This window comes from Fusarium proliferatum (genome assembly GCF_900067095.1).
Source record: "Fusarium proliferatum ET1 genome assembly, contig: FPRO_scaffold004, whole genome shotgun sequence".
In the NCBI taxonomy this organism is placed as follows: domain Eukaryota; kingdom Fungi; phylum Ascomycota; class Sordariomycetes; order Hypocreales; family Nectriaceae; genus Fusarium; species Fusarium proliferatum.
In genome coordinates, this window is record NW_022194793.1 from 114,974 (window position 1) to 129,646 (window position 14,673).

The following is a 14,673-nucleotide window of genomic DNA, read 5'->3' on the forward strand; positions in this document are numbered from 1 at the left end:
GTTGATAGGGGTTGCTCGAAGGAATGGTAACCGAGCCGCCAGAGCAGAGTTGCAGATCTAATCTTGAACTCTCTGAGACGGCTGGGTGCTGCCAATTTCAATTCCTTTGAATATTCTGGAACTGCCAGGGTTTGACAACCAATCAGAACAACTAGAGGCACACATCGTTTGCATACTCCTCAACTATAACCAGACGGCCAGGCTCTGCACTCAGGGTCATTCCCCTAGGTTAGGAATTCCTGGGAGGCCCAGAACCTGCCCTCTGCCTCCAGTCCATCGCTGGAACTGAGCTTGGATAAGTTGAGCGATCATGTAGTAGAGCTGCTGTGTCAAAAGGATTTGTCTTGGAATCGCCAACATTAGCGGTTCCCTCGCATGTCGACCAGCAGGAATACATACACTCGACTAATGCCAAGCGAAGCATGTAGCCTGATCCTCCCGGGTTCTGAAGCTGTATGTACTTGAGGGAGCTGAGCCAGGCCCACAAACAATCCTTATCAGGCCCTAGTGATTGGAAAGTACGTGATGGGGCTGTTGTCCACATATCATCTAACAATGTCGTGATCCTGGGTGCCATAACAGCGTTGCACTTTGTTGGTTGACTGCTCGTTCATCTGCATTGCTACTATCCCAGGCCCGGCACGAGTCATGACGAGTAAGAATGTCGGCATCCATTGCATGCCATCTGTGGGGTTCTCTAAGTCATCCCAGGGACTGGACCCTGGCCCTCTTTGAAAGGTGCCATCGCCTTGTTTGCTTTTCATGACCTTTGGCGGAGTGCATCCCGCTGTCAATCAAATGTCTGTGTTGTTACTGTCTAATTGTGATGTTAGTGGGCCTCTGCCCTCTAGAGTCTAGATATTCCTTGTAGATGAGAACTGATGGCTGATACGACAGTTCGATGGTGTCGGGCACGGTGGCAGAGATGCTGGCCCGAGCCGTCTGGACCCTCATTGAGACTATCGATATTGTTCTCGTCGAGTCAACTGACACCGGGTGGGTGGTTCCCAGATTTAGGCAACCTGGTGGCTGTAGCTGTCATTAGTTTTTGAGAGAACCGGCAGCTAAGAACCGTAGAACTGGGTCGTGAGTTCCGCGCCCCTATCAATCTGGAAAAGACATTAAAGATGTGAGGATTGACCAACCAAGCTGCTGGAATCAGCATTAGACCCCTGTTGCGCCTCAGCTCTGATCCTGGAACAAGAGGGAACGATGCATTAGCGGACAAGCCTCTTTCCAGGCCCCTGTTAAATGTCTTGGAGTTGAGGAGGTCTCGTGGGCCAACCATCAGCTGTTGAGTAATATTAAAATACACATGAAGATCGTTCTTGCTCTTGATCTGCGCCGGGGGTGGAGACAGCATAGAGGAGAGACTGGTGCTTCAGAAAGAGGCACGGCACGAAGATTGTCGTATACAGCAGAGAATAAACTCTGATGAGCTTAGGGATTGAACTTAAGTCAGCGGTTCTTAGCGCAGTTGGCGAGCTGAAATGTAGCAGACCAGTGAATAGACTAAAGAATTTAGTTAGATATCCAAGCGCGTTTGACGGGAACGCCGTGAGGTCCATCCAAGGAACAACACCCAGGTATGGATGGATACTACAGGGCCACGAACGATGACACGCAGTTAACAAGAACAGGGGCGTGAACAACAAGACACAGGTTTGCAAGGGACCTGCATCACACCTGCGCCATCGTGAGTGGGCGCTGGTCTCCCGTGCACGGGAGTCGATCGAGCGGGAGTAAGTACCTGGAACTTGGTGATGGCTGCGGCAGCCGAGAGAGTACCGCTGGATGCATGACGAGTGCTTGAATGAGCGTGTGTGCGCATGCTTGTGCAACCATTGGCATGACGAGGTTGTCGTGAAATAATTCTAATTGCGGACTGTGATCGCAAGTGGCTTCAATGGTTCGTTCTCGTGCTCGAATTGTCAAGAGCCTCATTTTGGATATATGTCGCTTTCTGTACCAAGCAGACTGGTTACTCTCTGTATAGTACCTCTATGGGAACACGGAAAATGGGGTTCCTTTCCAGCTTAGCTGTGCAGTAGCACCACAGCTAGACTCGGACAGGCGTGGGGTCTGCCCCAGAGCCAGACAGAGGGTATCGAATCGGTGGTTTTGGAGGGCGCTGGGATGCCGTACAGTCCCTCGAATGGAGTACGTTGGTGAGTGAAGAACGGGCAATCCAGTATGGTCTAGTCTAGTGCATGCATGCATGCATGTAGCAGTCAGTGTCTAGGCTCATTCCTGGCTCAATAATGATGCTCCTGCTCCCTCCCGCTGAAGAAGAAAAGTGAGGTTTGTACAGGGGCAGGGGGGGTTGAGAGTTGAGACAACCGAGACAAGGATGAGGTGGTAACTTAGAGGCTCGCTTAGCACTGATCACTTGTCACTTAACCTCAATTCACCACTCACCCTGGAAAGTTTAGTTGTGTTTCGGCCTGACTGGGCATTGGTTCCAAGGTCAAAAATGGGCATTTTCAGAGAAACAAAGTGTCCATTGTGTTGAAGAGGTAATTGTCTAATAGATGTAATGGAGGGGGTGGCAGACCTAAACTGCCCTGTAACGTACCTAGGTATGTACAGTAAGGAGGTACCTTACCTGCACATTGGATGCGCGTAGGTTACGTAGGAAAGTACGGCTAACTATTATAATTAAGTTTAGGTTGAGATGGGTGGACGGAGGAAGGAGAACCAACCTCACCTTACCCTTTGCCTTACCTTACCTCTGGTCCTTCCAGTTACCTCCTCCTTCTACCTCAGTACTTCCTTTCTTACTGATAGACCACTTTTTCGCCTCAACCTTGACCCATGACTTCCCATATATTATTGCTTCTTTGGAGCGTTACAATTTGAGGCAAGGAAGGTACTAATCCTCTCGGTATGCCTGCCATTTGCCCGGAAATATAATACCTGCCCAGATCCTTCCTGCTTCTCACAAATCCTACCTTACCTACTACTTTATTTTCTCTAATTGCCCTCTGCATCCCATTGGATCTATCTGTTTGTGGTTGATATCAACACAACATACCTAAGAAAGGCAGCCGAAGCCCCATCGTGTGCTTACATACTCTATTTTTATTCATGTTTTCACCACATCAACCGCTGGCGCCTTGTACTTCCAACGCCCTCTTCAATTACCCAGCCATCTTATAAACACAATATACCTACTTACCTAGGTATCTGCCCTGGCCTACGTTAGTGCTAAGCCTTTGCGACTACCCTCTACTGTCATTCTATCAACCTCCACCAAACTTCTTGTATACCATGGTTGTTTGCCCGATCAGCAAATCTCCTACTGCATGAACTACTGCTATCTTGGAAATATTATCATACTTTTTGCAAACCTTCTCAACAAGCACATCAGGTCAAGATTTACACATCGTTGGTTGGTGTATTTTGACTATCTCAGCATCTGGCTTGAGCCAGCAAATATACCTACTACCTTATATATCGGCGTATTGGAGGTACAGCACAGTACAAATCAATTCAAATCAGGTCGAAATATCACCGTGCGACACTCGCCTAGCTCTTTGTCCTCGGCCTCATTAATTGTCGACTTACACCGGGCCCATACAACCCACTCAAAAATCCCAGTGCTTCGACCGGCCAATCACCAGCTCAGGACTTCTAGCTCATCTAGGTATTCTTCGACTATCCTACCTATCTCAGATTACACTACGCGCCCCATCAAAGTCATATTCGCCTTCTCGTCATTACTTCCACTGGTGGAACTCTCTAGTCTCTGCCAGTCCAGACTTATACTGCCGATCCTTTCGTGGGCCCTTCTGTTTCAACGCAGTTCTATTCACCGAATTGGTGCCAAGTGAACTCAGGTACCCGCTATCGGGTCACCATCTTCTTCTGGACCCTGAAGTTCTTGTGAGGGCTCGGACTTGGTGTTTCTGAGGGCCGTCCTTTTTCAGTGTGAGGTAGTTTGGCTACGAGAGACAGTTGCTCTTAGCTTTAGCTACGTCTTTGACGCTTCATTTTCTGCAACCATCACGGTTCCGAGCCCCCCTGAATTTTATCACTTCCCAGGTCTGCAGCAAAACGGCTGCCTTGCCCTCATACCAGCCATAAAACAACTCTTACATTCGGCCACTATGTCGACGCAGTTTCCAGTCGTACGTGGTTTGCTTACCAAGCCTCCAAAACTTAGTGCCAGACTAACATATGAGTAGTTCCAACAAGACCAGTTTGACATTTTCGAATGGCATCCCAAGTTCCTGTCTTGTCTTCGGTACTTTATCGACCATGCTCAGTATAGCCCAGCAGTTCAAACTGTCGCTGCCTGCGTCAACATTCTGCTCCCTTTCCAGAAAGGAAACATACATCCTCTAACGCCGACGCGCAATGGGCCTCCTTCATCTTCATCTTCCTCCAGAGGGTCAGTCACTGGAACTTTACCCTTGGGATCTACCTCAATCACTCTCATTCCTTACATTCGCCGTCTCATAGTGACAGGATTCGATACGCCTGCCGTTCTCCATGGATTCTTTGGCGACGATTGGGTGCTTGGGATTGGACGGGTTCACGAAAGTGAGCGCAGAAACTACATGTTTGCCGCTAAGAGCGATAACTGGCTGAGAGTCAAAACTCAATATGACATGGACGATGGGCAAACAGTTCCATTTCTGAGACCGCTACAGAACGTCACCGAGGAAGAGATACAGGCCGCTGAATCCAACTGGAGCGAATGGCTTGCAATGCAAGACTGGATGCTTGGACCGAGGGCTCCGCCGGATCTCAACGAGCATTTTGTCACGGTTAAGAAGGAACGTGACTGATCATATGATGAGTGTTTAGAAGCACATATCTTACAAATGACTCATAGTAGAAGGCAGCCGCTCCGGGCATATGATAGATGGACTGGATACGATGCTAGACACAGCATATGGAATGAAACTCATCATCAAAGGAAGAAAGCAAGTAGATAGTTGAATTACTTTCATTAAGGGGTAAGGTAGGGAATCAGCACCTACACTTCAGCCCTTGCTAGCATAGCGATGCCAATTCACCGTTTTTGGACTCTTCTCACATGCTGGCCCTCTTCAGTCCGCTGTCATCTTTCATTCCTTGCGCCAGAGTTACATAAACTCCGCATCTTATCTGTGTTGAGTTGGCTCGGTATATACAGTAGCATCAGCCCGGCAATCACTGATACTGATCAACCCAAGATCAAGGTGGAAAGCCTAGCACTGGCCGGTTGAACGCCCCACGAAAGCTCATGTCCCCCCCCCCTTTTCCTTTTCATCTTCAGGTAGTCAAACAAAAGTCCAGGCCCCTTTCTCCGTCGACTTTATAAGATAGAACGAAACTGCAAAAGTAGCGTAAAGTATCCCCCCACTATACGTGAGTATCTTCATCCCCAAAACCCATATGGGTCGACCAAGCGAGCTTTCTCTGAGCCATGAGTACCACACCCAATTTCTCTCCTAACGCCACGATGGAAATGGATCCCGGCCCAACGTACATTTTACGTCTTTGTGCTTTCAGGGGTAATGTGCCCAAAGACGGTGTGGTGCCAAATAGTAGTAGCATGATGCAAGAGTTGAAAGACATGCCGAAAAAAGACTCGCAAAAAACAAAAATCCAAGGTATTATAATAGTATCAGTTGAGGAAGCCCTTACAATTCGCTGTGCCGCAGAGGCAAGGAATGCGGTCTAGGCTGCCGATCTCACGCTCAAACTTGTAATCGTACGTCAATTCATCGGCTGTATGTTTGTTAGCATTGTGTGGATGGTTACGGCCAAAGGGGAATACGTACTCGTGGCAATGTCCTTCAGTGCATAGATGACAATGCGCTTGCTTCCCTCGACCTTGATGATCTTGGCAGTGCAATTAGGGTCACAACTGTGGTTGATGAAACGCGCAATACCGCCCTTCTTTGTCGCGTCAATGACGGTATTGTCGTCGATACGGAATAGGTAACTGCTTCCAATGCCACTTTTGAGGTATCGGTTCTCGCGAATCTCGGCAATCTGCTGCCGAACTTGCTCACCGACATACTCAATAATCATGTCATCCTTCGCAATGTTCTCCATGGCGTATAAACCCCAGTTGTGAATGGCTGAGCGCTCAAACTTGACGGGCTTCTTCCGCTTCTTGAGCTGGTTGAATTTGAAGATATCGGCGTCTTGGCCGAGTGTCTTCTTTTGGTCGTTGAGGTCTTGTACGTAACGACGGTTGGAAGCGCGTTTATTTCGTTCACTATCAGTAGCAGCCTGCTTCTCGATGGCGATTCTTGCTGCATCCTTGCCCGACTTGTTGCGGGCTTCAAGCTCTTGTCTTGCTTTCTGCACCTTGATATGGTGAGGTAAGTACTTAGACTTTTCAGAGTTGAGAATCTTCTTGACACCCTCGGTGCGTGCGCAGCCAGTAGAGTTGGGTACATAGTAGCCACCGATGGTGACCGGAGAATTCAATGTCCTGTTGGCAGAGTTGAGCTCCCTGATGCGGTTACGGGTCCATAGCCACAACTCTGGGTTGCCGATGTCCTTGGCAGTGAACCTCCTGGAAAGTTTGGAGAGGTCGGGTATGTCGCTCTGACCGATTGCCAGTCCTTGAAAGAGTGGTAAATCAGGCTTCGTGCCTTCGGGAAGCGCCAGTGCAGGAGTTAATGGTTCTGTTGACAGGAGCTTCTCGTCATACTTGTCCGTGACGACCTCTTTTGCAGTGGACTTTTCGGTGTTCGCTCCGGTCTTCTTGGCCTTTGGCAGTTCCACAGCTTCCTCCTCACCACGTTGAGAATCTGTCTCTGTCCGAAGGTCCTGAGCCTCGAGCTCTTCAAAAACCTTTGGCTTCTTTGCCCTGGCTGCTCGTTTCTTTAGAGACTTACCAACAACTGAAACTGGCGTTTCGGAGCGGGATATTCGACTATCAATGTCGTCACCTGTTTCTGGTTCGGGGATTACGTCCGCAGAACCTTCGCGTGTCTCAAATCCAGACCCAAGCGCGGTAAGCCTAACGCCAAATAATTCCTCATCAGACTTCTTTTGACGTTTGAAAGCCGATTCCACTGATTCTGCTAACTTCCGCTTTCTGGAATGAGCAGAATCTGCTATAGCGAAGCTGGCTTCGGTCATAGAATCGTCCTCGCCTTGCTCCCATGGCACAAAGTCATCCTTGGACGCCTCGTCATCAGTGCTCATCCGGCTGCGAGGTCGCGATTCAGCTTCTTCTGTCTCACGCGCCAAGAGTGTACGAGTGTCCGTGTCATCATCAGACTCGACATCACTATCAAGGCCTCTAAGACGGTGATGCAGCGAACGGAAAGGATTTCGAGCAACAGGTGGCCGTTTTCGCGCGAAGGGGTCAACAAAAGCGTTCTTTTGCTTAACCTTGGTTTTGCGAATTCTCGGTAGGGCTTTGGGTGCAATTCGACCAGTTTGTCGCTCAATTGGATCAGCTCGGGAGTTGGGAGTTCCTACACGTGAGCTGTCATTGCCATCTTCGACACTGACCATCTCCTGCAGATCATCAGGATGCTCAATGTTCAACTTCCGGCGCTTAGCAGCATGGTTGGCAGGATCCAGAAAATCCGAGAGAGCAGGTGCGGCGACCTTGGTGCGAATGTGTCGAATCAGATGTTCTGTCATCTCACGTCTAACAACCTCCACAGCTTCGATTACCGGATCAAAGTTCTTAGCTCTTTGCTTCTTCTCCTCTTCAAGATCTGCTTCCTCTTCTCGTCGCCGCCTTTCCTTCTCGTCGCGATATCGTGGCTCGGTATTTGTTTTTCGCTCTGGACTTGCACTGGATCGTCGGTGACTCGAGGGGCCATCTCGATGGGGACGAGGTAAGCATAATTGCATAGTCATGTCATAATTGAAAAATTCGGTGTGATTAACAGCGCGAAAACATCGTTCAGCTTCTGACTTCCCGGTGAACGAGTTGCGGAACACGATGAAATAGCCCGACTTGTCGACTCGGATTTCTTCAAATCCGTAATTCTTGAGTCGTTTCTTCATGTGTGGAAGAATACTTGGTAGTACTGGGACACTATCGCCTGTAACGTAAATATATGGATCGTCCGCGAGTTTTTGGGTAAGGTTTGAAGTTTCGAGATTGAGGCCTTTTTGTTGCGAGGGGGTTAGAGAAAGTTGTGGTGCGCTCGGGACTACAGGTTGTCGCTGTGCTGAGGGACCCTTAGGAGCGGTTGGGGGAGGTCTAGTAAAGACAGGAGCAGTTCCAGATTTGGGACCAGTCGGAGGAGCTTTGGCTGCAAGAGCAAGTCGCTCTTGTTCCTTCTTCTCAAACTTTTCCTTCTCCCTCTTGAGGTGCTCTTCCAGCATACGTCGGCTTCTGCGTCCTTCTGCATCGTACTCTACACGGACTATATCGGCGTCAACCTTGATGCCTCGAGTCCGTACAGCTCGGCGAGCTGCCTCCATAGCAGAAACGGGAGGTCGGTCGGGTCGCTTAGAGTCTCGGTATCGAATTGTCGCAAATCCAAGATAGCTACCTGTTTCTGGGTGCATCTTGTTGCTGCTCTCGGCAATTTCACCGAAGGTAGCAAAAATGGCTGTTACTTTGCTAAAAGGAACAAGCGGATTATACCTCGTCACTACAATCTGCGTGGGTGGGCCAGGACCAATCGAGGTCTTGGAATCATAGGGATAGGGCTTGATGTTCTCGGGTGCTGTTCGCAAACGCGATTTAGGGAGGTAGTAATCGGTGTTGATATAACCGAGGCGACCGTCCGACTTGACCAGTCGAGGGTCTTTAGGGGGGGCGTCATCGTCCTAATCATTTTCATTAGCCATGAGTCTTTCACCAAAGATGACGCCCCCCCTAAGGAGGGAAATTTATAGTTATACGTACTCGACCGAACTCCTTGTATGTCGGCTTCGCGCTCTTGCTGACGCTCTTATTATGTACTCGATCGAGGAGCGGATCATAGGTGCACTTGAGGCCCTTGACGGAGGGCATAGGATCTCGAGCCGGAATGCGCTCATTGGAAAGGAGTCCGTCTGATATCGAGCCATTAAAACCAACGGCGGGTGAGTTTCGGGAGGACTGTCTCGCGGCCCGATCGGCGGTCAGACATGTAGACATGTCTGGCTTTGTGGTGGCCGAAGCCAATGAGTTGGGAGAATCTTTGGAAGCGATGGGAGTAAGGCTCGAGGTGGGAATACGGGACGAAGCTGAAGTTGCCGCGGCACCGTGGCGGGCGGTTGTGCTAAATATTGATGAGGCCGTGCTACTGTATGAGCTGGCCGAGTCGACAGTGCTGGGAATGTCTGTGAATGGTGATTCTGTGTCTTCGGGCTGTGCGGGCATAGTATCCGACGATGAAACAGTGCCGTTTTGGCCAGCATTCGCGGCTGCGTCTGACGCAGCTGATGTTGGTGTAGGGTCGCAAGCGCCGGTCAGGGAGGCCGGTGTCGACCCAGGTTTGGATTGTTCGCGATCTCTACTGAGGTCTGGACGAGTCTGGGACTGTGCTTTTACCTTTGGAGCTGTGGGGAAGAATTGCGCGAAGCTCGCGCCTGGTGGGCGAGTCATCGTGACGATGCGCTCTTCCTACTTCTTCCCCCGTGCTCTTACCATGATATCCTTAAACTGAAGCGTTGAGTGTACACCTAACGGTTGGATAATATTTGTCCTGCGGCGATTCCAGAAGGGTTGTTTTGAACGAGGTAGCGATGAAATTGAAGAGATTGAGGGTGAGAGAAATGCTTCACGCGACCGAGGGATGCTGAGGTTGAATGTGGCGGAGCGGCGTCACCGACCGACTCCACGAGCAGTAAAGGAGTAGAAAAAGTCGTCAGAGCGTGAACAAGCAGACTGAATCAAATGGATGATGCGCGCGACAAAGGCGGGCGCGATGATGGATAGCAATGTCCAGAGTGTCGAGAGAAACGAGGGGGGAAATTGGTGGGAGAATGAGAAAAAAATGGCTGACGACCAAGGAAGTTGACGTTCGCTTCAGTCTGCTTTGACTTTTGGTTCAGGGATGAGTAGAGTTACTTCTAGCGGTAAGGTCTAGGTCAAATGAGAGGATCGCCCAGCCACAGTTTGAGTGGCTTGGAGGTTTCTTGTAGCTTTTGATTGGATGTTATGTTTGGGTTGATACGCGGTTGGTCGGTTGGTGGGTGGGTATTTGTTTGGTTGCCAATTAACGCGTCCCACAAGACTTCAAGTATTGGACTGAGACTGGCACCGCGTCAGTGGACGTCTGAATCGGTTTGTCTGTTATTTCGCTGCAAACTCCCTCGTGTTTTGGCATTGGGCTTCAGTGCCCGTTTTTCATAACCAATGCAGTGCCTCTTCTTAAATATTCGTACCTTGTTCACCGTTGTTTAAACCATTCGTTTGAAAAGGTGCCTTATTTGGAAACAAGGGATATGTCATCATGCATGAAAGCGCCTTCTTTGTCCAAGGATTTCATCTGTTCGAAAAACAAAGCTGAGAGATATTATTCTCGGTAAACAAAGGCAAGATGATATATCTGTATCAATCCAAATAAAGAGCAATACCGCAAATAGCATCAATACAGTGACATTTAAGATGCAATTTGCCAAGTCTCTGAGGTACGAGACAATATTTGGGGTAGACCTAACCTGTACCATTCCACATGCATGCCAACATAGACTCTATACAGTACCTAGTGAAAACGTACCCATTGAAAATCATATCAAAATACAAAGTCAGGTCAAGTCATTGTTAACAAATTTATTCATGTCAATATTTGCCAGGTGCAGCTAATATTTCGACTTGAGCCATCTGGCATACAGACATAGAATTAAAAAAAAGCATAGTCATAGTGACCTCTCAAGCCAGAATCTTTCAAACTCCGTCTCGTCGCCCATATCAATATCACGACAAGCTTCTTCCAAACGCCGAATATTTTTACAGTACAAAATGAGGGCTTAGAAGTTCAACTTCAGCTCAAACTCCTCCTCTTCATCGTCAGAGATGCCAAGCGGTTGGCTCAGAGGTGGGAGATCATCATCATCTCCATCTTCATCGAAGATAGACATGAATTGAGGTCTCGGCTTGGCTTCCTGCTGCTGCTTTACCGCTTGACGGAGGCGAGCTGGGGTTATAGTAAGATCAGATTGAAGAGAATTGACTGTCTCGACAGGCTTGACAGCACGCTGTGTTCCAACAGGTGCCGTAGGCCCGCGACGTTGAGCGTTGACCATAGAAGATGCTGACCTACCTCGATTGTAGCCGATAGTGGTTCGTGATGCAGCAACGCCAGTAGCACTCTCTGCAGTCGATGTCCTGGCAGGCACCACACTTCTGACGACAGGCTTCTTGCTCTGATACAAAGAGCTGAGAGGCTTTCGAATCTTTGTTGTTCGTGCCACACTCGAAGCCTTACTGTTGCTACTGGCGTCTGAGTGGATTGACAAAGCAGATGCAGCGCGCCTTGATGCCAGACTCGAAGGCTGCTTGGTTCGGATGCCCTTGACCTTCCGTTCCGAGCCCGCAATAGTAGCCTTTGGTGCTGGTGCCTTGATCTGCACTTCGGTGTCCGAAAGATCGTCAATGTTGAAGGTTAAAGCAGCCCTCTCTTGCTTATTTCTCTCCTCCGCCTTGGCAGCAACCTTCTTCATTGTCTCTGCAAACTCCCGGTCTTGTCTAGAAACACCATCATCATCGATTGGGTTGTAGAAGTATTGATAGTATCCCTTCATAATATTTTCTTTCTTCAAGCCCTCGAGGGTCAGCATATCCTTGGGGAAGCAGTCCGATTCATATGGGAGATCCTTGGGCTTCGGCGGGGCATATTCCGGTTCTTCTTCTTGTGGCTCGATGGGCTTCTGTCCTTCCTTGAGTCGAATCTCGAGAGGTGCAAGATCCACTGGTCGCTGCTTGGGCTTCTGTGCCGTTGGTTTGAGCTGTGTTTGCTCAATACCCTGGATGATGTTCTTAACACCACCAAGCTGCCCGTTCTTAGCCTTGGCATTGGTGGTCTTGTTGCCCAGAGGAGCTCGATTCTGGGTACCTAAGAACACATCTCCGATTAGCATATTGTTCTTTGTCCTGGTAAGAATCATGCGTACCCATTGGGGTGACTATGGCCTGTCGTGTTCCATTGCCTTTGTTCAGCGTCTTCACTCCACCGAGCCCGGTCTTGCCAGTAAAGGCTGTGGGAGCATTCTCGTCATGCTGAGGAAATCGAGATGGGGTTTTTGGAAATCGTGCATTGTGTTGCTGTTTGGTCGGAACTTGCTGGCTAACGACCAGATTCTCTTGGTCGCGATGCGCCGCCAACATGATGGCTACTACGAGCGAATCAAGGATTCAGTGTATCTTTGTCTTGTCGCCGGGATAGAATTAGGCAGATGTTGATCCCGTCATTGGATTCATTAATCAAAAGAGGTAATTACGGTTGGAAGATGAAAGGGTCATTTGCTCATCTGCCAGGACCTTCGCGGCCGGGATGTTTTGGTCGGTCTGTGCTGGCTGGCGGGGCAACCGCTATCTTTGGGAGCATGTTCCTTGAGTTTACAGTGGAAAGTGCCGGCATGTGAGCGCCACACCTCAACGACCGCCACAAGCCAATGGGGCTATACTCAGACGCGGCCTCCACCGGGGCAGCTGTGGAGGGGCATCACTCCTCCCCTTTCTTGATAGGTACTTAACCGCTTCATCTTACATCCGAACAACACGACCTCTGTCTTCATCGCCGGTTTCCCTTCAGCCTTTTCTTCAACCTAAACAACCCTTTCGCCGCTTATCAAAATGGATCGCATCAAGGAGGTTAGTTGTCCAAAAAGTTCCTTGCTACCCCGCCATGGCAACCTAAAGGAACCGTTGTGGAGGGGTAAACTATCGTCGGTCGACCCATGCTAATATGGCGATGGTGGATAGAAAATGAACCAGCTCCGTCTGGAGGCCGACGAGGCCAGTGGCAAGGTTGAGGAGCTCCAGAGCAAGGTCAAGGTTCTCGAGCAAGAGAACCTGTCAAAGGAGCAGGAAATCACCTCCCTCCAGCACAAGAACAACCTCCTCGAGGGCGAGGTCGAGAAGCTTGAGAACGCCGTAAAGGATTTCAAGAAGGCCGCCGATGAGGGCCAGCAACACGGCACTCAGAACGAAACTCTTCAGCGAAGGCTGCAACTTCTCGAGGAGGAGGCCGAGGATGCCGACAAGACGCTCCGTGAGGCCAACGAGAAGTACGTTGAACCCCCTAGCAAGCCCCCTTACCGCCATTTCCACAACCATCAATTTTAAACACCACAAATGATACAACTGCTAACAGAGAGATTCTCTAGGCTCCGACAGACCGACGTCAAGGCCGGACACTTCGAGCGAAAGGTGCAAGCCCTTGAGAACGAGCGTGATCAGTGGGAGTCCAAGTACGAGGAGATGTCGCAGAAGTACAACGCTCTTCAGAAGGAGCTGGAGGAGCTCCAGGCCGAGATTGGCAACATCTAATTTATCCCCAACCCTTAAAGCACTCGCGCCGGATGCAGAATCCATGTTCGTTAGCATGTCCGCAGACATCAGTATACTCGTCCAGTTGTATGATGCCTTGGTTGCAGGTATTTCCAGGTGTTGGCCAGATGAGCGAATGGAGCAGTTGCCGCATGTCATGTTACGTTTCTACTACTAGCTGATTGAAGCTGGCTTTTCTCAAAGGGTATCTTTTTGTAAATGGTGCGCTTCTTACATCCTTCTATGTTGTCCAAATCCATTGAGCTCCATCGTACTTTATCATGCCCTCCTCTTTGCCTTCTTGATTCTCTGCTTCTTATCCGTCAACTGCCTCTCGAACTTGGTCTCGTATCGGAACTTCTTCTTCTTCTTTTTGGGTTCCCGTCGTGACTTTGCTTTTTGATCGTCCTTGGGTTCTTCAACCTTTTTATCCTCCTTATTGTCCTTGTCGTCGACTTGGGGCTTGTGCAATCCATCTCTTGTCACCGACACAGACTCGACCGTGACAGTGGTATAACGATCTTCGTCGATGTATTCCTCTTCGTGGTCAACAATATCCAGCTCTGGCTGATCAGGAAAACCGTCCCACTCTCCGTCTTCCTCGTCAGATTCCTGCTCAACCGCCCCAGCAGCTTCCGACTCCTGCAACAATCTGTTTACGGTCTGGACGTGCTCTTCGACATCGCGCTTTCGTTCTTCTCGTATCTAGTAGAATAATTTAGTACTATTCGAAAGTGACAGTGGTAATCTCGCTTGAAAATTTGGGCGTACCTGTTTTCGCAACTCTAGCTTCTCCTGACGAGCCCTCTTGGCAGCCTCTTCTTGAGCATTCTTGATACGCTGCTGCTTGCGCTTATGGAAACCAGTCAAATATTCCTGCCGCGCCTCGAAGTCGAAGTTAACCTCCTCGACAGCAGAGGTCATCTTTCGCTTCTTAGATGGCGGCGGCAGAATGCTCTTTTTGGGTCTTGGTTTGGCGAACATGGTTGCTTACATGCACGGTAGTCGTGAAATGCAAATGGAAAATCGAGAATGTATCGAGTAAACTATTTTGTTGGCCACTATAGCAAGAATAGGTAGTATCTTGAACATCGAAAAATCCACTGTCGCGAAACTTTCCCAGGGTAGCTCCACAACGGAATGGATCCAGCACTCACCGAGGTGTGCATGCAACGGGGCTTTGCATGTACCAGGATGGTTACGTAAGATCGCTGCTCCTGCATCAGCTCTCTCAATGCTAGCATTATCATCACAAGCTGGAATCGATAGGC

At 49.4% G+C, this 14,673-nt stretch overlaps 5 protein-coding genes across 5 annotated transcripts; 2 read left to right on the forward strand and 3 right to left on the reverse strand.

Annotated features, from left to right (window-relative positions):
* Positions 1 to 4,109: 4,109 nt before the first annotated feature.
* Positions 4,110 to 4,793, forward strand: FPRO_04230 (uncharacterized protein; the record flags this gene model as incomplete). Its single annotated transcript, XM_031229718.1, has 2 exons — positions 4,110 to 4,130; positions 4,188 to 4,793. The coding sequence occupies 2 exons, from the start codon at positions 4,110 to 4,112 to the stop codon at positions 4,791 to 4,793; spliced, it is 627 nt and encodes a 208-aa protein (XP_031079926.1).
* An 824-nt stretch (positions 4,794 to 5,617) lies between these two features.
* Positions 5,618 to 9,514, reverse strand: FPRO_04231 (uncharacterized protein; the record flags this gene model as incomplete). The annotated part of the gene is made up of 3 exons (XM_031229719.1): positions 5,618 to 5,721; positions 5,775 to 8,751; positions 8,831 to 9,514. 3 exons carry the CDS (start codon positions 9,512 to 9,514, stop codon positions 5,618 to 5,620), a joined length of 3,765 nt encoding a protein of 1,254 aa, XP_031079927.1.
* Positions 9,515 to 10,881: 1,367 nt separating this feature from the next.
* Positions 10,882 to 12,238, reverse strand: FPRO_04232 (uncharacterized protein; the record flags this gene model as incomplete). The annotated part of the gene is made up of 2 exons (XM_031229720.1): positions 10,882 to 11,966; positions 12,025 to 12,238. 2 exons carry the CDS (start codon positions 12,236 to 12,238, stop codon positions 10,882 to 10,884), a joined length of 1,299 nt encoding a protein of 432 aa, XP_031079928.1.
* A 468-nt stretch (positions 12,239 to 12,706) lies between these two features.
* Positions 12,707 to 13,402, forward strand: FPRO_04233 (putative TPM2-tropomyosin; the record flags this gene model as incomplete). The annotated part of the gene is made up of 3 exons (XM_031229721.1): positions 12,707 to 12,724; positions 12,836 to 13,140; positions 13,240 to 13,402. The coding sequence occupies 3 exons, from the start codon at positions 12,707 to 12,709 to the stop codon at positions 13,400 to 13,402; spliced, it is 486 nt and encodes a 161-aa protein (XP_031079929.1).
* A 279-nt stretch (positions 13,403 to 13,681) lies between these two features.
* On the reverse strand, positions 13,682 to 14,386 carry FPRO_04234 (uncharacterized protein; the record flags this gene model as incomplete). The annotated part of the gene is made up of 2 exons (XM_031229722.1): positions 13,682 to 14,107; positions 14,174 to 14,386. 2 exons carry the CDS (start codon positions 14,384 to 14,386, stop codon positions 13,682 to 13,684), a joined length of 639 nt encoding a protein of 212 aa, XP_031079930.1.
* Positions 14,387 to 14,673: the final 287 nt, after the last annotated feature.